The sequence below is a fragment of the Vulpes vulpes genome, chromosome 13 (genome assembly GCF_048418805.1).
Source record: "Vulpes vulpes isolate BD-2025 chromosome 13, VulVul3, whole genome shotgun sequence".
NCBI classification, from domain to species: Eukaryota; Metazoa; Chordata; class Mammalia; order Carnivora; family Canidae; genus Vulpes; species Vulpes vulpes.
Genome location: NC_132792.1, coordinates 69,954,944 through 69,981,046, shown reverse-complemented (window position 1 = coordinate 69,981,046; position 26,103 = coordinate 69,954,944). Strand labels below are relative to the sequence as shown.

The 26,103-nt window shown below is 36.5% G+C and overlaps 1 protein-coding gene across 4 annotated transcripts in view; it reads left to right on the top strand.

Annotated features, from left to right (window-relative positions):
- SDCBP (syndecan binding protein) overlaps positions 1 to 26,103 on the top strand; it is a 37,762-nt gene that overhangs the window by 9,602 nt on the left and 2,057 nt on the right. For 2 of the 4 annotated variants that reach the window (XM_072734691.1, XM_072734695.1), the window contains exons 2-8: positions 9,719 to 9,784; positions 14,959 to 15,037; positions 16,167 to 16,276; positions 21,229 to 21,390; positions 23,976 to 24,151; positions 24,923 to 25,094; positions 25,862 to 25,953. In XM_072734691.1, coding sequence (XP_072590792.1) covers positions 9,734 to 9,784; positions 14,959 to 15,037; positions 16,167 to 16,276; positions 21,229 to 21,390; positions 23,976 to 24,151; positions 24,923 to 25,094; positions 25,862 to 25,953 — 842 coding nt within the window. In that variant the 5' untranslated portion in view covers positions 9,719 to 9,733. The remainder of the gene's footprint in view (positions 1 to 9,718; positions 9,785 to 14,958; positions 15,038 to 16,166; positions 16,277 to 21,228; positions 21,391 to 23,975; positions 24,152 to 24,922; positions 25,095 to 25,861; positions 25,954 to 26,103) is intronic. The other 2 variants (XM_072734694.1, XM_072734692.1) reach the window with 1 other exon arrangement.

The following is a 26,103-nucleotide window of genomic DNA, read 5'->3' as shown; positions in this document are numbered from 1 at the left end:
CTATGTTTGCAGAGAATTCTCATCTATATATTATAAACACCAATTAGAATAACCAGTGTGATGACTTTAAAAAATTTTCGTTACAATACTGTTTTTTTCCAGTCATCTTTGTTTAAACACCAACCTTCATTTGGCCACTTAAAATCCATTATCAAGTAAATTTTGGTCTACAAATATAAGAGAATAAAAGATGGTAATATTTTATTTAGTAAAAAGGATCGAGGGACTTGTTTCAAAATGTTGCATGATAATGTTCTTTTGAATGAGTGAAAAATTTTATTTCTTTTATTAATTACAGGTATGTTTACTTATTAAACTTGAAAAATTTTAATTAGGAGATCATCATGGTCTGAAAATTCATAGTCTGTGATTTGCGTATATGATCAGTTTCCTCATTATCTTAAGAATCTAGCATACAGTTAACTTGTATTCTGATTTGTCTCATAAATGTCTTCCTCCTTCAGTTTCCTATTCTCTGCCATCATGGGTGAAAAATGGAAAAATTCCAAGTGTTTAAGGAACACTTTGGGAAACAAGCTACAGATATAGTGTCTTCAGAGTTTATATGTTCTTGAAAGAAGATGCAGTACTTTGGGTAGTACAAACTGAAGGATGAAAGAATGCAGTATTTCACTGTTGCATCATTCTGGGTGATCTTATTTTTTTTGTTATTTTAGTTTCTTAGCATAGTTGCAAATAACTGATGAATTCTTTTTTTTTTTAAGATTTTATTTATTTATTCATGAAAGAGAGGGAGAGACAGATAAACAGCCAGAGGGAGAAGCAGGCTCCATACAGGGAGCCCGATGTGTGGGACTCTATCCCGGAAATACAGGACTACGCCCTGGGCTAAACCGCCGAGCCCGGGCTAAACCCAGGGATCCCTACTGATGAATTCTGATATAATTCTGAATTGATGAAATAGAAAGATATTTCAAGGTGGAGGAAAATAAGTTCACTAAAATCCTATAACAGATGTTAGGTTTATGAAAAAGTCCAGTTGAACCCTTATATGATCGAGTGATTTTACTACATTTAAAGGTTTTTCTTTTTTTTTTTCTTTGGAAAGATCTATAAGAAAGAATAAAAGTCACTAAATAGAATGCTAAAAAAAAGGAACTCAAAAATTAAAATGGGTCCATTGGACCCTGATAGTATACAAAGGGTTGAGGACAGATTTCTGAACCTTGGTCTAGACTTGATTGTTTTAGTTTCTGGGCTAGGACTCCAGAATCTTTATTAACATTTCTGGTTTATACTTAACGGACTTTAAACTTGAAGAAATCCTATTTTAGGACCTTAATGTGATTTTTAATTTGCTATTATATGTTAGTATAGTAGTTCCCCCTTATCTGCATGGTCAGCTGTGGTCTGGAAGCTGATGATCCCCTTTCTGATGTATCATCAGAAGGTCAGTAGTAGCCTAACACTAGGTCACAATGCCTATGTCATTTACTTCACTTCATCTCATCATTGTATCTCTAATATCATCATAAGAAGAGCAGGTACAGTATAGTAAGATATTTAGAGAACACATTCATACAAGTTTCGCAGTATTTGTTTTATTGTTAGCTATTGTTATTAATTTCTTACTCTATCTAACTGTAACTTAAACTTTATCATATGTATATATGTGCAGGAAAAAGCCTAATTGCTCTGGGTAGAACTTCCAATCCTGTATTGAGTAAAAGTGGCAAGAGTGAGCATCCTTATCTCTACATTTTTATTCTTTTCTCCTTTTATATTTTTAATGTCATAATTTACATAATTTTTATCTTCTGTATTCCTCAGCAAATTATTACACTTAAAGTTTTGTGTTGGGGATCGCTGGGTGGCTCAGCAGTTTAGAGCTTGCCTTTAGCCTAGGGTATGATCCTGAAGTCCTGGGATCAAGTCCCACATCAGGCTCCCTGCATGGAGCCTGCTTCTCTCTCTGCCTGTGTCTTTGCTCCCCCCCCCCCCGCCCCCATGTCTTTCATGAATAAATAAATAAAATCTTAAAAAATAAGTTTTTTTTTTTTTTTAAGATTTTATTCATCCATCTGACAGAGCATGACAGTGGACAGAGGGAGAGGGAGAAGCAGGGGTTCCTCACACAGCAGGGAAGTCCGACGCAGGACTTGATCCCAGGACCCCGGATCATGACCGAAGCTGAAGGCAGACAAATAACTGACTGAGCCACCCAGGCACCCCTCTGTACTTAAAGTTATTTTTATTTTTGTTTTTTAGCATTCATACTAGCTTTGTAAGTGATTGCCTCTTTATGGAACTAGATTATTCTGAATTTTACAATATATTTATTTTTACCAGTGAGATTTATATTTTCTTATGCTTTCCTGTAATTAGCTTCCTTTGGTTTCTTGTCAGTCTCATCTAGCTTTTGCTTGTCTGGAAAACTTATCTCTCCTTCAATTCTAAAGGACAATTTTTACTGAGTAGAGTATGCTTAGTGGCAGTTTTTTTCTTTGTATTATGCGACTTCTTCTGGGCTGCAAGGTTTCTGCTAAAAAGTGTGCGTAGAGTCTTATGGAGGTTCCTTTGTACATAACAAGTTGTACCTAACAAGCTTTTCCTGCTTTTAAGATTCTTTCTCTCTTTTAACTTTTGACATTTAATTATAATGTGTTTTGATGTGGGTCTCTTTGGGTTCATTTTATTCGGAACTTTATGGACTTCCTGGACTTGGATATCTGTTTCCTTCTCCAATTTAGATAATTTTTTTAGCCATTATTTTGTCAAATTTAAAATTTCTGCCCCTTTTCCTCTTCTCCCTTTGGGACCTTTATAATGGGGATGTTTGTTTGCTTGATGTCCTGTTAGTCTCTTATGCTACCTTTGCTTTTTCTCTCCTTTCTTTTCCTTTTCCTTTTCTTTTTCTTTTTCTTTTTTTTTCTTTTTTTGTTCTACTTCATTTAGTCTGTTCTTGAATCCTTCTATTATATTTCTCAGTTAAATTATTGTATTTTTCAGTTCTGTGATATTTGCTTGGTATTTTCATGTATTTTCTTTTGAAATTTTCACTTTTTTCATCATTTGTTCTCTGAGCCAAGTGAGCATATATATTGACTGCTATTTGGAACTGTCAGGTGAATTGTTTATCTCCATATCACTAAGGTCTTTTACTCAGGTTTTATTTTGTTCTTACTTGAAATATTCCTTTGTTTCTTTATTTTACTTGACTTTCTATTGATTTCAGTGATTAGATTAAGTCATCTATCTGTCTTGAGTGACACACCTCACTTAAGAGATGAACTTCATCATCTAACTGAGTTCTTGGTTGTCTCATACTTTTTTAATTGTCCAAACAGCCTGTTTATTCTTAGTTGCTCCCAGTAGTTGAAGGTGTGCCAAGATCTGTCAGTGTTCCAAAGGGGAGGATCTTAGTCAACACATAGATTCAGGGACCTCAGGCAGCAGCTTTTAATGTATGCAAAATACCTCTTTGAGGGAAAGACTTCTGTGGGTCCATTCTGTGTTGTGCCCTAGGGTGATAGTTCACTTGGTTTTGTTTTGTTTTGTTATAGTGTTTTGTTATAGTTATACTGTGGAACCTGTGAATACAGGCTTCCTCACTACCAAAGCCTGTTTATCCAGGGATGTGCCCTATGGGAAACAGTCTGTGTGCCAGGCCTGTACACTAACTTCTGTCTTGGAGACACCAAAGACTTGGTAGGGGGCAAAGGAGAGGCACCCACTGGCCTTCTCAGTCTTTGGAGAGTATTGTAGTCAGCTCTTAGATGTGTGTTTAATTAGAAGCCTATTCGTCAGGCTACAGCTATGAGGATAAGCTAATAGACTTCTTTCATAGAAAAACTGGAGGTGCATTTATTTCAGTCTGCTGTCTCTGTGTTGTGCCTTGGGGAAGATAGCCTGTTAACAACTGTTTCTGTTTCTTATAGTCTTATGGGATTGATGAATTTAAGCCTTACTGGCCACCAGAGCCAGGCAGTCAAGGAGTTATCTTTGGGCAGCAGCTACAAAAGCTAGAGTACCAGATGTGTTGTATTGCACTTTAAGATTACTGATTCTGCAGTCCCGAATTTTTATTCTATGATTTTTTTTAACAGCTGGGATTAAACAAATACTATTTTAACTTAAACAATCACATGTCATTTTAAAAAATGAAGACCAGTTTTCGTAGTTGGTTTGATTGAGGGAATGCGGTCAGCAACTCAGAAAATGATATGCATTGCCATTCCAGGTGATATTATCTGGAAAGCTTTACTAGTATGTTTCTTACCTCATTTACCAGAGTATAGCATCTAAGAAGCAAATTAACTAGATGTTCCAAAATACCACATATGGTATTTGAGTTATGGAGGCTTTTAGTCTGCACATATGTAAAGACTCTAAGGAAGCTACCCTGACATTGCCCTGAGGATATGGGAGAGCCAAATGGGAAAGTTGATACTCAGAATAGTCAGGTATTTTTTTATTTTTAGATGTTCTAAACAAACCCTGAAAGTGTTCCAAGCTCTGAGAAACCTTTTAGTAGAAACTAATTTAGGGGTTATTTCCTAAGGCCTCATGGTGCACTGGCTGCAGAGGTTTTTCATTACGCATGGAGAGAGTTTAGAATGGGCCAAACCTAGTCTAGGGGTAAGTGGAGACCAGTTCTTTCCAGGAATTAGACCAGTGAAACAAAGCTTTACAGTCAGGAATGTGCTCAAACTCTGGTAGAGTAGATGGCAAGATGTTTGCCTACTAATTTCAGGGTCACTGGGATCTATGCCTTATTATTGATTCTCAGTCAGCTGAAGGGGGGGAGGCCTAGGAGCAAAATTCTGTAGTCAGTACAATAATGGTGTGTGAGAGGAGTTTTAAGTGAAAGTAAAATGCGAGTTCACATACTGATATAATAGAATTATTTTCACAATCTCTTTGAATCTCATTATTGGTCATTCTGAAATTCCAACCGTACTTGAAAGGATTTTTCAAAGGTAGTTTGGTAATTCTTAAAAAAGGGCTAATTGTTTTTGACATTAGATCAAAGATGAACTCACTCCTACTTAATGGAACCCTTAAGAAAAATAATACAAGAATTTATTATTCTCCCAGAAAGCTTTTAACAGTTTGTATTCAAAGATGTAGACTGGAAAGATAAGAAAATTTGAACTTTTCAATGAATGTTTGAAAGATATCTTGTTTACTGCTGTTTTGGCAATATTGATCAAAATTTAGTAAATATTTGACTTGTTTTAGGATAAGGAATTATGCTAGGGAAATAAATTAAAGGCCTTGATTTCAAGAACCAGAGAAACATAAACTTAGCTGTATAACAGGGAGAGTGAAACTGCTGAAGTTAGAGAAACCTGTTAGGTTGAGGTCATCAAAGGTGTCCTCACAGAAGTAGCTCTTGACTGGGGTTTTGAAAGAGAAGTCCTCAAAAGGGATTTTGGGAAGAGGAAGCAGCTTTTGCAAAGATAGGGGGCACAGAAGCACTTGACCAGGATGGGAAGTAGCTGGGAAACAAAGGGTTGTGGGAGGGGAGGTGGGGGGGGGGGGGTAACTGGGTGAGGGTCACTAAGGAGGGCACTTGATGGGATGAGCACTGGGTGTTATATGTTGGCAAATTGAATTTAAATTAATTTAGAAAAAAAAGAAATAGAAGGCTGTTGCAGCTAGAACGTTGTAATGTTTAGAAAGAAATTATGTGAAATGAAGCCACAAAAATAGTTTGTGAAGTAAAATAGTTGAGGAATCCTTCGTACTTTAGAAAAATGATGAGAGTTGATTAAGGTCACATACTTCGAACAATCCTGAAACTAAAATTTTAAAAAAGTGTAAGTTGTGATGATACTTTTTATTTAAAAAATGTCTGAAAAGCCCATTTCTTTTCTGGGATTGAGTTTGAATATTTGTATGAGCATGAAGTGATTTTTAGGAAATGAGTGACCTCAGGGTTGTTCAGACAACTTCAGTTAATATTTGTTTAAGGAAAAGCTTTATGAGGGAAGTGTTTGAGAAAACTCACTGAATTTTGAAATTTACCACTCATCCAATTCACTTTTCATGAGGAAAAGGGGATCTTGTATGTGACCAGTGGCAGAAGTAAAAGTAGAAATCTAAAATAGAAATAGTACTACATTAAAAGCCGACATTTGTTCCAGTGAATTTAAAATAATTTTATGATACTGATAAAATGGTTGGAAATGTAAATAAAACATGTTTACAGGGGGAAGCTTAATGATTTTTTGAGACACAGAAAGGTTACTGCAATTTGTTTCCCTGAATTAATAGAATTAAACCATTTCTTACTGTGTTTTCTCACGAATTTGCATTTTATTCACATATGTAAGCCCTGTTTTCCCCTTAAAAACTGTATCAGGCCATTTTTTTTAAGTTTATTTTTATTTTTATTTATATATTTTTTTAATTAATTTTTATTGGTGTTCAATTTACCAACATACAGAAAAACACCCAGTGCTCATCCCGTCAAGTGTCCCCCTCAGTGCCCGTCACCCATTCCCCTCCAACACCCGCCCTCCTCCCCTTCCACCACCCCTAGTTCGTTTCCCAGAGTTAGGAGTCTTTATGTTCTGTCTCCCTTCCTGATATTTCCCAACATTTCTTCTCCCTTCCCTTATATTCCCTTTCACTATTATTCATATTCCCCAAATGAATGAGAACATACACTGTTTGTCCTTCTCCGATTGACTTACTTCACTCAGCATAATACCCTCCAGTTCCATCCACGTTGAAGCAAATGGTGGGTATTTGTCGTTTCTAATTGCCGAGTAATATTCCATTGTATACATAAACCACATCTTCTTTATCCATTCATCTTTCGATGGACACCGAGGCTCCTTCCACAGTTTGGCTATTGTGGCCATTGCTGCTAGAAACATCGGGGTGCAGGTGTCCATCAGGCCATTTTTTAAAAAAAGATTTTATTTATTTGAGAAAGAGGGGAGAGCACGAGCACGGAGAAGAGGGAGAGGGGGGAGCAGACTCCTCACTGAGCAGGGAAGCCTGATGCAGGGCTTGATCCCAGGATTCCAGGATCATGACCTGAGCAAGATCATGACCTGAGTGGAAGGCAGACATTTAACTGCTTAACTGACTGAGCTGTCCAGGTGCCCCTGTATCAGGTCATTGTTTATTTAGCATTTTATTGGAGGTTCTAGCCCAGGAAAATTAGGCAAGAAAGAAAGAAGGGAAGGAGGGAAGAGCAGACAAAGGATTTGAATTGATATTTTTCCAAAGATATACAAATGGACAATAAGCAAATGAAATAATGCTGAACATCATTGATTATTAGAGAAGTACAAATCAAAACTACAGTGGGATGCTATTTCATATCTACTAGGATGGCGGTAATAAAAAAGACAATAGCAAGTATGGCAAAGATACAGAGAAATTGGAACTCTCCCTTATATGTTGCTGATGGGAATGTAAAATGGTACAGTCACTTTGGAAACCAGTTGGCATTTTTTCAAAAAGTAAAATAGTTACCATGTGACCCAGCAACTCTACTCTTAGTTATAAACCAAGAGAATTAAATATATATATGTCTACACAAACACTGGTTGTAAATGTTCATTAGCGTCATTAGAAGAATTATTCATGATAGTCAAAGGCTGTAAAAATCCAAAATGTTACTGACTGATCAGTGGGTACCCAAAATTTAGCAAGTCCCTATAGTCGGATGTTATTCCGTCATAAAAAGGGGTGAAGTATTGGTATGCACTATAGCATGGATGAATTTTGAAAGCATTATACTAGGTGAAAAAAGAGACACAAAAGTCCACATATACTGTAATTCCAGATTAAATGTTCAGAATAGGCAAATCAAGAAGCAGAAAAATTTTTAGTTGCCTGGACCTGGAGGGAGGGGAGAATGGATAGGCATAGAGTTTTTTTTTTTTTTTTTTTTTTTTTTTTGGAGGGGGGCAGTGATGGAAATATTCTAATACCAGATGGTAGGGATGAGTGCACAACTGTAGATATATTAAAACTGAAGAATTGTATACTCTAAAACTGTGAATTTTATGGTATGTGAAGTATATACTTTTTTTTAAAAGATTTATTTATTTTGGAGTGCACGAGTGGGAGGAGCAGAGGGAGAAGGAAAGAGAATCTCAAGCAGGCTCTGCACTGAATGTGGAACTGGATGTAGGGCTCAATCTCAGGACCCTGAGTCATGACCTGGGCCAATACCAAGAGTTGGCTGCTTAACTGACTGTGCCACCCAGGTGCCCCCAAAGTACGTAGATTTCTTAAAAAGTGGTGGTATTCAGCATCCAGCTAAGAGACAGAAACTATAGTAACTTGAACAGTGAAAGTTCAGTGTACAGAATTATTAACTGTAACATGAACCGGAATTGGTTAGTAAAAAGTAAAGAGAACTTTAATGAATACAGGACAGATTTAATAAGTATCTACTAACTCCCGGGCTGAGTTAGAGTGCCCCAGGAAGAGACTGCCCTCTTCTGTGCCTGAAAGCCAGGCCTTGTTGGAAAGTGCAGCTGTTGGTCAGTGGATGATGAAGTTGGCTTTCAAAACCAGTTTACTGGAAAGTCTCCCTTTGGAGTGCTGGTGGAGGTCAGCTACAGGAAGGGTGCTGCACCTTGGAACTTGGTGCACATGAGAGGAGTGTTAGGGAAAGCTACTTATGGGGAGATGCCTTGCAGGTGGCACCATGCTAGTAAGCTGCTCAACAGATGTGGGGGTCAGTGTTGGTTCTGTGCACTGCAGGAGTTGAGTGCTTAAAAAGCTGTTTCCTGCCAGGGGCAAGATGCTAGAGAAGCAGGTACTGCAGCAGCCTACCTGGAGTGGTATCCCAGAACCTTTAAGGAAAAACCTTTTCTCCTCCAGTGTATCTCCAGCTCCTTGCACTGACGAAGCGCATCCTCAGGCTAGCTGGCCACAAAGCAATATTTAAGGGGACTGGCTCCATTTGCAGAGCCCCCAGTAATGTGTGGATTTGGGAGGTGGGAGGTAATACATTGATAGCCAGCTCAAGAACCTCTGACACACCCTATGCCAATTAGAGATAAATTCTATTTTGTTGGGTTTAAAGGAAGTACCAGATCTCATAGTTATGACTAAACAAAATTTTCAAGTACATAGCCTTGTAATACTTTGAGAACTTTGTTGTAAATTATTACAAAAAGCAATTTATGGTTGCTAAAAAACATTGAGCAGTATAGAAATGTTTAAAATGTAAAAATTTCTCTTATTTCTCAGTCCCTTAATATCTGTATCATTTGTCTCATAAAATTAAAACTATTGCTAACGATTGCTGTTAAAACAGTTGTTTTTTCTAAGTACATATATAATAATAGATGTGTGCATACATATATTCCCCCCCCCCAGTGATAGAGATTTCATAGATAATTGTATAAGAGCTCTTCTAGGTTTTTGTTTGGATATAGTCTTTTTTCATTTGCCAAGCACTTGTGTAAGCTAGGGTAAGTCAGATAACCATTCTCTTTGATTTTTTAAACTTTTGAAATGAAGGGACTTTTACTTGAAGGGAAATTTAAAATCTGCAGTGGATATAGTTTGATAGTAGTAACGGAGGATGAAGTAGTTTAGTAACCAGTAATCAGTTTTTAGTGTAGGCTGGATGTTCATATTTTTCCATGTGTTCTACAATTTAAATGTTTCTTATTGTGTTAAAAATTTGCATATGTTTATATGTATTGCTGGTTTATGTATACTATTTAAATTTCAATGAAATTTGAAAGTTACAGAAATTTGTTTTTTTCTTTAGAAAAATCCTGCAAAAATGTCTCTCTACCCATCTCTTGAAGACCTGAAGGTAGACAAAGTTCTTCAGGTATGTCTAAGTTGTTTATGTGCTTTTCTTTAATATATACATTGTCACACATTCTACTTATAGGTGAAGTGAAGCAAAAAACTAAATAGTGGATGTATTCATTTTTACATTAAACTTTTCAGTTTATTAATTGCAGACTAAAAAGTTATTAATTGCAGACTGAAAAGTTACAGAAAAGCTACCAATTCTTTTTCATTTCACTATGAATTAATAGATATGGGATATTATTACTTTAAAACTGGACTTAAACTCAAGATAGCTTGATTTTAAGACTCAAGTTTAAATTAAATACCATATATTTATGTTGGTAAAATACACTTCAACTTTTTAGATGCTCATAATTTTATTTAAAATTAGTATGTAGTTCTTTGGATCTTCAGATAGGACCTATCTTTAAAAATAATTCTTTGCCTTTACTGAGAAGTTAAAAATTATAAAATTGGTGAATGCTATTAGAAGTAATGTAAAGCACAATGAAAGTGATTTCCTTTAAGTGGCAGACGTTTCATGTGAATATCCTCTAAATGTCTGAGTGTTAGAGATTATAGTATTTCTAATTTTATGAAGTCAAAAACTTTTTGTAGTTCTTCAAGTAAGTATTAGCTTTCAAGATAGATGCTTCTGCTTAAGAAAGTTTGAAATAGGGGTCAAGTCTTGCTGTTTTGTAAGTTTTTATTCTTTTTAGCTGGGGATAATTTGTAGTACTTCAAAGCTTCTTATTCTGAGGATCCTTTTACTTGAGGCCTTGGCCAGTTTACTCTAAATAAGATTTACTTCCTCATAATTATTTAATGGGCATAAAAATCAATTATAAACTTGTGAGAAGTCTTTTTTTTTTTTTTTAAGGATTTTATTTATTAGAGAGATAGAGAACAAGATAGTGGTAGAGAGCTCAAGGAGGGAGGAGAGGGAGAAGTAGGCTCCCCGCTGAGCAGGGAGGCTGATATGTGATCCCAGGATCCTGGGATCAGGACCTGAGCCGAAGGCAGTCAATTAATGGACTGAGACACGCAGGCGCCCCTAAACTTGTGAGAAATCTAGACTTAAGCAACATCAAGTATAAAAGTGTCTTTATGGCAAAATTGGCCTTTCTAAGGTATAAACCCCCAGCAATAATAGGGGCAGTTCTATGGTTGGAATTGTTACCTTGTAACAGTGATTGGGTAAACATGTTCATCAACACATATTTTCCATCATAAATCCACTGAGAACATTAAAATGTGGTTTGTAAAACCTGAAATCTGTTCAGCTGCTAAAGGCTTTGAAGCTTCAATTTTTAGAGATTTGTCATCTTAAATGCTCTATTCTTTCTTCAGTATTTTGTCAGTATTTTTCTCATGGCATTTCTCATTCTGCAAAGTTCATCCTAACAAGCATACTTTGTTTTTAAAAAGCTTTTATCTGAAATACGTAGCCTTCAAGAATAACAAGACATTAATATGACATTAGAGCATTGAGTGATAAGGATCTGCAGACAAATCTAAAAGAATGACTAATCTGTTTTTGTTCTTTTTTGGTTTTTATAAAATTGAATTCTAATCATAGTTGACTTTGACAGAAATTTTTGGTTTTTAAAACTTAAAAAAGAAAGCTGATTTTTTTTTTTTTAAAGATTTTTATTCATTGATGAGAGATGCAGAGAGAGGCGAAGACATAGGCAGAGGGAGAAGCCGGCTCCCTGTTTGATACGGGACTCAATCCCAGGACCCCGGGATTTGACCACAACCAAAGGCAGACGCTCAACCACTGAGCCACTCAGTGCCCCAGGAAAGTTGATTTTGACATATGTTTGGAAAATAAAGAGAGCTACAAACACAGCATACTGACCTCTTTAAGGAGAAGCAAGTTATATAGATGTTCTGAGCAGGAAGACTTAGCTGCTTGGAGATATTACCATGAGTAAGGAGGGGGAAACATCAGTTTTTATTCTTTCGGTGTTTGAAAATATTCTTCCTCAACCACTATAGTCTTGGGCTGGTTTTTCTTGTTGTTGTTTCATTTTAGGTTTATTTTTGTTCTTGAGGTGTCCTGCACAGGTAGCATTTATTTTCTAATCTTCTGACCTTGTACACCACAGCAAAGCTAAATTGCAGCAGTGAATTGGCAGTTCCTATATTTTATAAACTACTTTACAAAAGCTGTTGCTTTTAGCATCATAAAATCCCTGAATCTCTCTCTATTGTGAATCCTTCACCTAAACCTGTGGTGGTTACACCTATATAAAATAAGCTTTTAGAAACAGTGTTGTAACAGAGACTCAGTCTTCTAAGACAGTGAGCAGAAGTCAACACTATTAACTCCACATGCAGCCCTTGGTGGTAACTGCGTGCTCCTTGGGAGACCCCATTCCTTTTCTTTAAAAATTGTTTGAGATTTCACGTAAGTCTGAAATAATTTACCACATTTAATGGCATAAAGTCCTTATGCCCTTGTTGTACCATCTTTCTTCTGGTTTTGTTTTTACTATAGATTACATAATACATATATAACTGTAAGCTTTCTATATATATTCTCACTTCAGTATTCCTTGGATAAGAACAAAAGCAACGAGTAAGCAACGAGTAAAAGAATAGAAAATAATAACCAATGGAAAAAGGAACAATTTTTTTAAATGAATACATTTGATTACTATTTTTTATTTTAGGAGACTGAGCAGGGGAGAGGCAGAGGGAGAGGGAGACATGGAAGGAGAGAGAATCTTAAACAGACTCCACATTGAGTGCTTGGGGCTTGATCTCACCATCCTGATGTCACATGACCCGAGATGAAACACACGCTTAACCAACTGCACCGTCTGGGTGCCTCAGTACATTCTATTTTTTAAAGCAGTTTTAGGTTCACAGCAAAATTGAATGGAAGATACAAAGACTTTCCATCTTAGTTGCCCCTCCCCCCAACACACACACTTAGCATGTCTTTCCCTACTATTAATATTCTCACTTGAGTGGTTCATTTTTTACAATTGATTAACAATGTGATAACATTGACACATTTTTACCACTCAAAGTCCATAGTTTACATTAGGGTTCAGGCTTGCTGTTATATATTTGGCGGTGTTTTGACAAATGTGTAATGTCCTATCGCTACCATTGTAGTATTGTATAGAGTCTAGTATCGTATAGAGGTCCATACTGTAGACTACTGCTCTAAAAATTCTTGTCCATTCTTCCCTCCTTCCCCACTCATCTCTGGCAACTGCTGATCTTTTTACTGTCTCTGTAGTTTGCCTTTTCCAAAATGTCATAGAGTTGGAATTATACGGTGTTCAGGCTTTTCAGATTGGTTTCTTTCACTTAAATAATGTGCATTTAGGGGATCCCTGGGTGGCTCAGCAGTTTACACCTGCCTTCGGCCTAGGGTGTGATCCTGGAGACCCAGGATCGAGTCCCACATCAGGCTCCCTGCATGGAGCCTGCTTCTCCCTCTGCCTGTGTCTCTGCCTCTCTCTGTCTCTCTGTGTTTCTCATAAATAAATAAATAAAATCTTTTTTAAAAAAAGGTGCATTTAAATTTTCTCTATGCCTTTTCATGGTTTGATAGTTCATTTTCTTTGAGTGAACCGTGTTTCTTTTTTCCTTAAAGATTATCCAAGAAGTAATCCACTGGCTCCTAGCTCACTTTTAGCTGATAGCTGGTGATAGAACTTTGAAAATTCAATATACTTTGAGTCTGTGGACTATTATTTAAAATTATAGAGATTTTTATTGCATTTTATTTCAGTTTAGAATGTGACAGATTGTAAAACAATAAATACTAAAGTATGACGTAGTAACAGTGTCAGAACATTTACAACCCAAAGGAGTGAAGTAGCTAGCATCTAATGCTTTTATAGGCTGTACTTATTTAAATTAAGCATCAATCACTCCAGGCATTTTGGGACTACTCTTGGCATTAATTTCAGGGCTATAAACATAATAGTATAATTCACATTTTTTTCCAATTAAGTAAGAAGTGATATTAAAGATTGGCCATACAGCTTTAGCAATCTTGTCTCTAAATGATACATGGCTATTTTAGAAAGTCAGATCTATCTATATAGGAAAAACGATTTCATCTTGGAATACTTAATGTGACATGGGCTGTGAAGGGCAGCCTGAGAGGAGTTCCTGGCATACTTGAGCGTGAGTAGCATTTTGATAAATATATACGCTGCAAAATGATTTTAACAAGTTTGTTTAAGTTACAAATTAATTATTTTAGTGTTCTTTAATGTCAGTGATAAAGTATGCATTTGCATACTTTGTAATTTTTTTGTATTTAGTATAGTGTATTCCTTTCTTATAGTTGCTAAAATGAAGATGAAAATTATATCAGTGGGATATGTCAAAATGGCAAAATACTAACAACTTAGTATTTAAATTTTTAGGTGTTTTTCTGATATGTGACTTGTATGAATATGGTTGAGCTTTTTCCTTAGGCAAATATTATTAGAGTAGTTAGTAAAAAATAATGAAAATTTAAGATATGCAGCCATACATTTTGTAATGCATTTTGAAAATGCTACTTTGTAATTTGCAGCACTATGAAATATTGGTTATATGGTACTTAGTCAAATTTTATATCACAGTGTTAAAATATTTGGAATATGAAATGTATTTTAGATTTGCAGATTTCCTTTTTTTTTTTTTTTTTAAAGATTTTGCTTATTTATTCATGAGAGACACAGAGAGGCAGACACACAACACAGGCAGAGGGAGAAGCAGGCTCCTCACAGGGAGCCCTATCTGAGACTCTATCCCTGGACTCCAGGATCACACCCTGAGCTGAAGGCAGGTGCTCAACTGCTGAGCCACCCAGGTGTCCCTGCAGATTTCTTTTGAAAAACTTGTTGAAGTGTTTAAAATTAAACTATTTTAGAGAAAGAGTGAGCATGAGCAGTGGGGGTAGGGAGGAGCAGAGGGAGAGGGAGAGAAAAAACCTCCAGTAGACTCCACCCTGAGCATGGAGCACACATGGGCCTTGATCTCACAACCTTGAGATCATGACCTGAATTGAAATCAGAAGTCGGGATACTCAACTGACTGAGCCACCCAGGTGCCCCCAAATTAAACTTTATTAAATAAGACTTTAAGTTTTAGTTTCTTTTTGGAAATACTGAATTTAACTTATAAATTATATAAGACTTTTAAGCAAGTGTATATATAGCATTGTTAGAATTTTCTTTTCTTTTTCAGGCTCAAACTGCCTTTTCTGCAAACCCTGCCAACCCAGCAATTTTGTCTGAAGCTTCTGCTCCCATCTCTCAAGATGGAAGTAGGTTTATACTTTGGGTTTATTCTTCTTGAACTGAAATATGTTTAAGCCTTCTCTTACTGAAATAGGGAATCCAAGATTTCTTTTTTTAATCTACAGCATAAAATATGTGGCTAAAGTTCTTGTAATAGTAAAAAAATGTTTACTTCAAAAAATAATCTTTAACCAAGAAAGTGAACTATGAACATGAAGGATAGATTTTATAGCTTAGTCAGAATTAAGTGAATTAAGTTAAATCTCAACTCTCATAAGTCCCTAACTTATGACTGATTCATTTATGAAGAAAACCTATATGTGCACTGTGCCCATACCGCTGCTCTTGAACTTGCTAAACTGTCCTCCGTCTGTGTGGAATGAGGGTGGGTTTTGAAATTTCCAGCCACCTCCTTTTGGGGGAGCTTCCCAAATTCTGGGATTTCTGCTAGGTCTCCATATATTTTTCTTTGGTTCCTTTTCCTTCTAAGTTTATAGAGACTTAGGACAGAGCCCCTAAATAATATGATTTAAAATAAGAGTATTAAATAGGTTTTTGTAGCCAGTCATAACTATTTATAACATTCTTTTAGACAGTTCATTTTAAGTCACAGATTATATAAAAAAACTTTTGGAAATACTAATTTTGCTACTAAGTTAATTACTGTTAATATTTGAATATATTGTTTCTAAGATTTCATTAGAATGTGTTTAATGTTTTTTTAAATAAGACACTAAATACACTTATAAGCTTTGCTTTTTTTATTGTTCAGAAGAATCATTTAGTAGCAATCAGTGTTTGTTAATTGAGTTGTAAAGTAGCTGGTTGACAATAAACATTATAGTCAGTTCAGCGGTGGAGAATCAGTGGTATGCTTATGAAATTCCTAACCAAATAGATTTATTTTAAGAAAGTAGGAAGATGATTTATTTGGGAAAATTATTTTTATCTTGACTATTTAAACCTTTTCTATATTTCTCATTTCTAATTGTCATTATAGACATAAGGAGATGATTTTCCAAGTTACTGATATAGATTCATTCTAGATTTTATAAAATACATGTAATTTCTTAACACAAATAGAAGCCCATAATAACAACAGTTTTCATTTTAAATATTCTGATTTTTTTTTCTTTATTCATTTATTCATTTTAGATCTCTATCCTAAACTATATCCGGAGCTGTCCCAGTACATGGGCCTGAGTTTAAACGATGAAGAAATCCGTGCAAATATGGCCTTGGCCCCTGGAGCATCAGTTCAGGGGGTATGTATACTGTACTTAATTTTGAATTGTATATAATATTTGAGACAGAGATAAAAGCTCTCCTCTTCATGGGCAACTCACAAATTTATAACTTTAGCATTGACCTCTCTTCAATTTTAGATTGCCTTCTCGGTATCACTTCTTAAATGATTTACTCTCTCCTAACCTTTTACCACTTTTCTAATTTATTAGGAGTTACAGATCCAGATGCTTTTGAGTAGTCTATTCTCCTTAGTCTTCTGCATTTAGTCATTTATTAAGACTTAGTGGTTCTGTCCTCCTCATGTTTCTTGTATTCACTTTTTCCATTCCGGCCCTATAATAACTGTTTCAGGGTTTCTGTACTTCTAACGTAGATTATTGCAGTCATCTCTTAAATTTTCTCTGGTAACTTCTTATATTAAACAGTGCTAACCTGCTGCTAGATTCATCTTTCTGAAGTACAAGTCTGTCATATCTTTTTTTGGTCATAATATTTTAACATTCTGAAGTTTAAAGCTTTCTATAAGACCTCCCAATTCCAGGCTTTTAAATATAATGTTTTTTTGTAGCTTCTTACTAAGGTCCTTGCTGTAAGGCCATAGCACTTTATAGTACTTACTATAATTGTAGTTAAGTCATTAAGACAAGGTCCATATCTGTCTCGTTGCCATAACCCCAGTGCTTAACATAGTACCTGGCATTTATTAATTAACTGTTTATTGAAAACTTGTTTGTATTATTCAAGGCCCATTTGATAGACAATAGGTATGTCAACAGAAATGATTTAAGAAATTAGAAACGTTAAAGAATTGAAAAACCAGACATTGAAGAAAGATGTAATAGCAGAAAGTTGCTGCTCCTTCTAGGACTGGGGTGACACAGGGAAGGGTTTTGAGTTTGGAGTTTTCAGAATGTAGAAGCTTGTGGGAGGGGACCACTGCTGTCAATACTGATGCCTCTGAGGGGTTGCAAGTGAGACAGGTGCTGAAAGTGGCAGTAGAAGCTGGAGAATGGAATCAACTGCTGCCACTAGGGGTTAAGGGCACAGCTCATGCAGTTGGATAGAAGCTGGAAACAGAAAGAAACAAGGCACTTGTCTTCTTCCAGCCTCCTGCAGTGGATGCTTACCAGAAATCAGGAATATGTATTTTGCACAGTTTAAGCTCTACCCTCACCAAGTAGAGTCTAGAAGCATGGGTTTGGAGCTGACAAATAGTAGCTTAATACCCAGCACTACCTACTCCTTTGACTACATATATCCACATACTTTTTAACTTCAAATGACAGCAATAACTGCAGGGTTGCCCTTTAAAAGATGCAATTCTTGGTAAAATTGAGGTTCAGCCTACTTTCTTCTGTTATGGGGGACCCGGTGGTAAGCATTTTAAGCTTTGCTACCCACGCGTGGTTTCTCTGGTATTCTTATTTGTTTGCTTACAACCTTTTAGAAGTACAAAAGTAATTTTTAATGCAGGGGGTACAAAACCTAGCCAGTTACTATCTCTGATATAACGAAGTACCTCCTACCCTTAACCCCAAAATGGGACAATGCCAGTTATATAATCATCTCTGGGCAGTGGCCTGTGATATCAGTTACTGTGCAGTATTAATTAGCCCTTAGTAGTCACATTTCCAGCTGAGTATTTTTGACCTAAAGACAGAAGTATAAAGTTCACTGTTATAAAGAAGTCATCTATTAAGGTAAAGGAGGTAGGGGGAAAACAAAAAGTTGTCATATATATGTATGTGTGATATATATATATATATATATATAAAATTTATGGGTATAATCAAAGAAGGTAGTCATAGCTACTGGGATCCAAAAATTGGTGATCTGATCACGAGGCTGTAGTTAGTATTATACTTCCTTTGTCTGCTACACATTCTTTACACCATTGCCCTTGAGCTGGTCTTTTCTTAGTATATACTGGGGTGACCTAAACCATTTTTGAAGTGTCAACCCCCTTTAAGTATCTTGTTTTTTCTTTTCATTTTTGTTTTATTTTATTGCTGGCAGTTTCTATTAACTGTTTCCACCTAGTGAATTTTTCATGTGTGTATTTTTCTTCGCTAGATGTTCCATGTGGTTTTAAGTCCTTGAGTGTACTGAACAAATTTATAGTAGCTATTTTAAAATCCAGTCTGCTAATTTTGATGTTATTTCCGAGTTTCTATTAACTGATTTCCCTCCTGATTATAGATTACATTTTCCTGCTTGTTCACATGGCACCTGTTTTTTTGTTTGTTTTTTTGTTTTTCTTTATCAGAACAGGACATTGTGAATTTTTTTACATTTTTAGGTGCTGAATTATGTTGTACTTCTTTAAAGAGTGTCAGCACTTGTTCTGGCAAGCAATGTAACTACATGTGCATCAGTTTGGTCCTTCTGAGGCTTGATCTTACATGTTGTTAGGGTAGTTATTGTAGGGTTATTGTAGCCTTATAACTGCAGCTGTGTGTCCCTTCTGGTTCTTTGCTGAAGGCCTTGGGTATTCAGTGAGCACACCACTTTTGCTGGTAGGATCTTAGATGTCTCCCAACCCTGTATGATAATGCAGGAAGGCTCAGCTTTCAGCTCCCTGCATGACATCTGGAGCTTTACCTCACAGATACGGAGATTAACATTTAGCAGAGGGTTCAAAGCGATAGATCTCTGGAGATTTTTTCTCTGTGTAGCTCCTTCCTCTTTGGGAATCAGCCCTGAAAGTTCTGGCTGTTTTACTAGCTGCTTCAGTCTTCCTGATTTTTGTCTCCTCAACTTACAGGAACACATTGCTCTGCTTGAGATTTGTACTTCTGCGTTCCAGTCCAGATAGTGGTCTGGGTAGAAAGGCGATGAAAGGGCTCACTTCATGTGTTTCCTTTCTGTCGGGGTTTACTGCCCTATACTGCTTATTGCCCAGTGTTTAAAAATTGTTGCTTCCTATTTTTCCAAAATTTTTAGTTATTTATAGCAGGAGAGTAAGCCTGGCTCCATATGACTGCAAGCAGAAGTCTGTTTTTCTATTAATTTTACTGTTGTACATGGCAGACCTAAAAGGCATCTCAAAGAACCTCCTGGATTCCACACATAGTCTAGCATCCATTATCTAGCAGCAACCCAATTTCTTCTTGGTAACTAGAACTAATCACACTAGCCAGTTCAGTAATCTCTTCTTGCCTTTGTGTGAGTGGCATATAAATCCCAAACAACAATTAGGTGATGACCCTTCTTATTCAGGGGGAAATATTGTATTCCCCAGTGGAGGCATTCCTCCCTCATAAATAAGACCTTCACACTGTAGAGCTCAAGATGTGGGGACAGGACGCAAAAGTTTTGTATATGGTTAGGTATAAAAATGAGAGGAACCATTCCCAGGCCACACCTTGGTTTACAGACTTTTATTTGGGCCTTGGAAGAAACTGCATCATGCATTTGGTTGCTCATTCAAAGCATATGTTGTATCCTATAAGGTAGAACCCCTTTCAGTGTGTTGTCTCCCACTGGCACCTTAAATGGGTGGAGATAGGAGCCAGTAGCTTAAGAACCCACATGTTCCAGGCACTCTGCCAGGTGTGGTAGATGTAGTAGTAAACCACAGCAGTGCCCCCCTCCCTTCCACACACAGTACTGGAAGTCACATTGTAGACTGATAAACTGGTGCGTATAACATGAAACAAATGGAAGGAGAGTTAAGTGAATAGTGTTAGGGCTCCATTTCCACATAGTGAGCATATATGTTCTCTCTGAGGGGTTGACCCATGAGCAGAGAACTGAAATGAGGGAGTAAGGCATGTGAGTATCAGGTGGGAGAACATTTCTATACAGTATAGACAGAACCTGAAGGCTTTCAGGCAGAAATGAACCAGGTGGACTTGAGAGACAAGAGTTGTGTGGTGAGCAGTGGAGGCAAGGCAGGACATGGCAGCAGATGGCATTGGAGGGGTAGGGAGGACCAGGTGCTCTGTGGTCTTGTAAACCATGGTAAGGGATTGGGATCATAGTTGTGGGAGTGGTGTCATCATTTGGTTTCTTTTTTCTTTTTTTTTTTTCTTTTTCTTTTTCTTTTTCTTTTTCTTTTTCTTTTTTTTTTCTTTTTCTTTTTCTTTTTCTTTTTCTTCTTTCTCTTTCTTCTTTCTCTTTCTCTTTCTCTTTCTCTCTATTCTAGATTTCTGTGCTTACTCTGTGGAGAATCAGGAAGATGATCTAAGTTATTACAGTCCTTGCCAGAAATGGTTGCTTGCTTACAACAGGGTAAAGGGACAGAGATAACATGGTCATAATAAGTAAGAACACCTAGTAAGTCAAGTACTTTAAAATACTTGCTGGAAAAAAATAAAGATTTTTCCAAAAGTAAAACCCATTCCAAAGCTCTCTCAACCCTTTTTCTATATGCCAGCTAAACTAAATAATTCATTTGCTTAAGTTTTCATGTTTGTATCCCATTTCCTGATTTTCCTTTGTTTTTTGTAGCTGTAGTCATTTCTTTTAAATCTTTGTAATCTCGCAACTAATATTTTCTGGCATTACGTGTTCTGATTTCTAGCCTAATTGTGTACATTACTCCTGTTAGACTGTCAGCTTTAGAATATGCTATCATAATTACCATGAATTCTGAACAAAAAATTTGCCATCCATGGGGATTATGTAGTTGAGGTTCCTCTTTCCCTATTATTACTGCTCCAAGCATTACAGTTATTAAGTAGGTCAGAGGGGTTTTTTTGACAGATTCCAACTAAGAAGACTTTGATTAGCTCTTCCCTCACTATCTTTTTAGTCTATTCAGGCTCTCTCAAATAAAATCTTAAAAAAAATTAGTAAATAAAAACTAGGGTGATTTTTGCATAAAACAAACTTTATTTGAAGGAAACAGAATGCATATCACTTTTTGGGAAACCACAACTGAGTATATTCAAGTCAATTATCATTTTAGGTTTTTTTTTTTTCATGGAGAATGTTTCTACGTATTGACATATTGTGTTTTTATCAGCAGTTGGTAGCAAGACCTTCCAGTATGAACTATATGGTAGCTCCTGTAACTGGTAACGATGTTGGAATTCGTAGAGCAGAAATTAAGCAAGGGATTCGTGAAGTCATTTTGTGTAAGGATCAAGATGGAAAAATTGGACTCAGGCTTAAATCAATAGATAATGTAAGTATTTTTAATTCTATTTCAGTTTGTCCAATAGCTTATGAGATACTAAGTGATCAATATTAGAAGAATTTACAGTGGAAATGTTTTAATTAATTGTAATATTTGATTTATAATGAAGATCATTTTAAAATTGTTAATTTTTTCCACTTGGAGATGCCTTATTTTGAAGAGTCAGAGTTGGTAATTTATTACTTTAAATGAATTTTGTTTTTGATCTTCTTTCTGTAATAAAGATCACTGGTCTTCATATATTATAACTTGGTTGTATAAATAAAATGGCATTCAAAAAGGGCATTATATGTGATGTTTAAGAAACTGAGAACGAGGGGGGCGCCTGGGTGGCTCAGTGGTTGAGCATCTATCTGCCTTTGGCTCAGGGAGTGATCCTGGAGTCCTGGCATCAAGTCCTGCATTGGGCTCCCCACAGAGAGCCTGCTTCTCCCTCTACCTATGTCTCTGCCTCTCTCTCTGTGTGTCTCTCATGAATAAATAAAATTAAAAAGACTGACAGGTGAGAATTGGTAGCCATTATAGTATGTATTTTTAAATTAAATAATGATCATTTAACTTGTGAAGTGGGTTTGCACGTTTGTTATTTCCATCCTTCATTTTGAATTTAATAGGTCATTTTTTGAGCAAAAGTGATTTTCTAATTAGGGCAGCCATTCCTTTACCTTTGTAATTTCCCAGGGTTACTCTCTGAGGAGGCATTTAGGATTGTTAAGGATATGCTGAGTCTTTATCCCGGTTTGTGGTTTCAGGCATTATGTCTTAGATTCCTTATTAGTCTTAAGTCTTATTAGCTCAGTGTGTCCAACCTTTTCACACAGGAAGTGATAATGAGTGTCACACACTGTGGTAAATGACTGAGGCTGATCTTGGCAGGCAGGCCCGACCTTGCCTGCCTGCCTAGAGAGCTGAGGTCATCTATGGCTCTGCACATGCATAACTTAGGACACATCAGCATGCTTCTTCAGGAAGCCCTAATGTTACTGCTCTCCCTTCGTTTTCAGTAAATAGTATATGTTGCACCCCCCCCCTTTAAGAGTTTATTCCTGAGAGACACAGAGAGGGGGGCAGACATAGACAGGGATAAGCAGGCTCCTTGCAGGGAGCCCAATGCGGTACTCGATCCCAGATCTGGGGTCACAACCTGAGCCAAAGGCAGATGCTCAACCACTGAGCCACCCAGGCGTCCCATATGCTGCCCCTTCTGTCAGGATTTCTTCTCTGCTTCTTCCTCTGTCCTAAAAGACAGGACACTCTTCATAGGCCCCTATCTCCATTGCAGTTATCCCTGCAGTAGATTTCTCCATTTGGCCAGTACTCATTGCTCTGAGCATTTTATAGGGTCCTGCCTAATTTTCAGTACTGCTCTAAAGCAAACTGTAAGACACAGAAGTTGTATCTGACCCAGCCTAGGAGGATAGAAAGGGTCCAACTTTGTAGATGCTTTCATTTTTTACCAACTTTACTCTTCTATACTTACTTATATTTTTTTCAATATCTAAGATTGGGAGTTTATAGAAGTATAAATACCATGTAGGTTTAGTTCTTTGTCGACTAAACTTTTCTGTATTTCATAGGGGATTCCTTGTACAAAAGAATTGGAGTGGATCCCTGGGTGGCTCAGCGGTTTCGCGCCTGCCTTTTGGCCCAGGGCATGATCCTGGAGTCCGGGATCGAGTCCCGCATCGGGCTCCTGGCATGGAGCCTGCTTCTCCCTCTGCCTGTGTCTCTGCCTCTCTCTCTCTCTCTCTCTCTCTCTCTCTCTCTCTCTCTCTGTGTCTATCATAAATAAATAAAAATAAATCTTAAAAAAAAAAAATTGGGAGTAGTATTGAATGTACTCACCTTTTTAGGCTATTAAATAAACTCTAATATTATTTATTTTTAATTTAGCAAATGGGTTAAGGAGTCCTTCAGCTGTAAGGAGAGCTATGACCTTACACTAAACTATCATTTTTTTAAACTGTAAATGAAATCATAAAATTTCTAACAGTTGACTTCCTTTTCCCTAAACAAAGACCCTGTTGCCAGGACCTATTTTGTATTCTACCAAACTCATAGAAGCTTAGATATATTATGGAAACCTTACTTTTTCTTTTCTTTTTTTTTTTTTTTAAAGACTTTATTCATTCATGAGAGACACAGAGAGAGGCAGAGACACAGGCAGAGGGAGAAGCAGGCTCCATGCAGGGAGCCTAATGTGGGACTAGATCCTGGGACTCTAGAATTCATGCCCTGGGCCAAAGGCAGACACTCAACCACTGAGCCACCCAGGTGTCCCCCCTACTTTATTTTCTTTAGACTTTTTATTCCAAGACAAAGGATGATTGAAGTTGGTCAGATGGGTGGTGGTGGGTCATGATTCGAGGTAGAAATTACTAGTGAGATCTCACATTTTTGCCTTATTTCTTGGGGTCACTGCCTTAATAAATTTTCAGTTTTATTTACGTAGTTTTTTTTTTTTTTTTTTAACTAGGGCAGATTTCTAATATGAACAGTTGATTCCTAATTTTCCAGTGTTTTTAAACCATATTCTAACAGTGGTAAATGACTGTTATTTTATTATTTTCTAGGGTATATTTGTTCAGCTGGTCCAGGCAAATTCTCCAGCCTCGTTGGTGGGTCTGAGATTTGGGGACCAAGTACTCCAGATCAATGGGGAAAACTGTGCAGGCTGGAGCTCTGATAAAGCTCACAAGGTGCTCAAACAGGCTTTTGGAGAGAAGATTACTATGACTGTTCGTGACAGGTAAGTTGACTAGACAGTTCAGATGGAAATTCAAGACTAGTTTTCCATTTTCTTGGGCTTCTGAAGATTCTGTGGGTATTATATTGTGTTTCAGAAGATTTCATGTTATTGATTAGCCTTATACTCTGGCAATTGGCAGTTGTATTGCAGATTCTTCTTACATAGTTTTTTTATTTTTTTTATTTTTTTATTTTTTTATTTTTTTTCATAGTTTTCTTTTTAATAAAGCATTCTGGTTTTGTGTGCATCTTATTTCAAAGTTTATGAAAATCATCTTCTAAGAAGTTACTTTCCTGTTTCTATAGATCATAGAAAATGAATGTTGGAAAGGTAAGCAGTATGGCATCTCTGGCCATGCTTTCTAGTTTGCTTAGATATCCAGCATAGGATGGATAAGTGCCAGGGGCTCTGCAGAACTCTCAAGTGGTATAGGAGTTCATGAAACCAAATCTGGCCTTTTGAGGTGGTTATGATGTTCTAGTTCTCAAGATAGAATATTTTATTTAGCAATCAGTTAATAACCTAAACAGCCCATGAAGTAAGGGCCTCTGTTTATTTTCTTGCCTCTTACTAACAAGTGTTTAGGGTGGACCTATCTCACATTGTTAACAGTTAGCTTCTGGATTTTTATTCTTCTCATTTAAACTTAGGTTTTATCTAACCTTGTTTACAGTTTCTCACACTGGTAGGTATTTAGTAAGCAAGATTTCAAAGAATAAGTTGGACCAATAGGCAGAATGAAATTTTTAATTTTACTCATTATGTATATAGGCCCTTTGAACGGACAGTTACCATGCATAAGGATAGTACTGGACATGTTGGCTTTATCTTTAAAAATGGAAAGATAACATCCATAGTGAAAGATAGTTCTGCAGCCAGAAATGGTCTTCTCACAGAACATAACATCTGTGAAGTCAATGGGCAGAATGTCATTGGGCTGAAGGTAAGGAACAGAATTTTTGTCTTACCCCTGCAGTTTTATTTTAGCAGATGTCTTTTTCCATTTGTCTGTTGAGGTTGTGTTTTCATGTTGACCTCCAAAATAAATAGAAACTCCGTGGGGGGAGATGGGTAATGTGGCACGTGGGGGCTTGGGCTGTGCTCTCAGGCCAAAGGAAATTGCCTGGGTAATTTGGAATTAACATTCCTAGAGCAGAGGGCTTGACTCTTTGATCTCAGCAGTCCCTTGAACTAGAATTCTGTGGAGATGTGGGCATTGGAGATTTTGATGACCTTCTGAAAGGATGATTGCTGAGCTTTTTCAACCCAGGAATAGTAGGAAATGAGTAATAGTTGCTGTTTATATTAGTACCTTTGTTTCCCTCTACAGATTCCTATGTGTGGCTATTTTAAGGTGTAAATGTTTCCATTAAGATCTATTCATTTCATAAACTTGGTTAAGGATGCACTATTAACTGGGGGGATAGGATAGTGTATGTAAGGAAAATTATTTCCTCTTAAGTAATGAAAAGATGATTTTTTAGCTAAAATATTTACTCAGCTTACTTAGTAATTTTGTTACCATCTATACAATTGTGATACTATAGAATTAAACTTGGTAAGGGAAACTGGAAAAAATTATAAATAAGAGTCAGATTTTAGAGATCTTAGCAAAACATAAAAGAGGACATAGATATTTTTACCAAGAATAACATAGTTTCATAATGAAATAAAGCCTTAGTATTAATTTTCATTATGTATTTTCAACAGGACTCTCAAATTGCAGACATACTGTCAACATCTGAGACTGTAGTTACTATTACAATCATGCCTGCTTTTATCTTTGAACATATTATTAAACGGTAAGTAGATGGTACTTCAATTTGATGCTTCTGGTCCTGTGAGTTACAAGAAAGTACAGTGCTTATATTAAGTCCCAAGTCTTTGGTTCTTTTACTTTAGGCATGACATGGTATTTATATCTAGAAAAATCATAGAAATTGGTAGGTAAG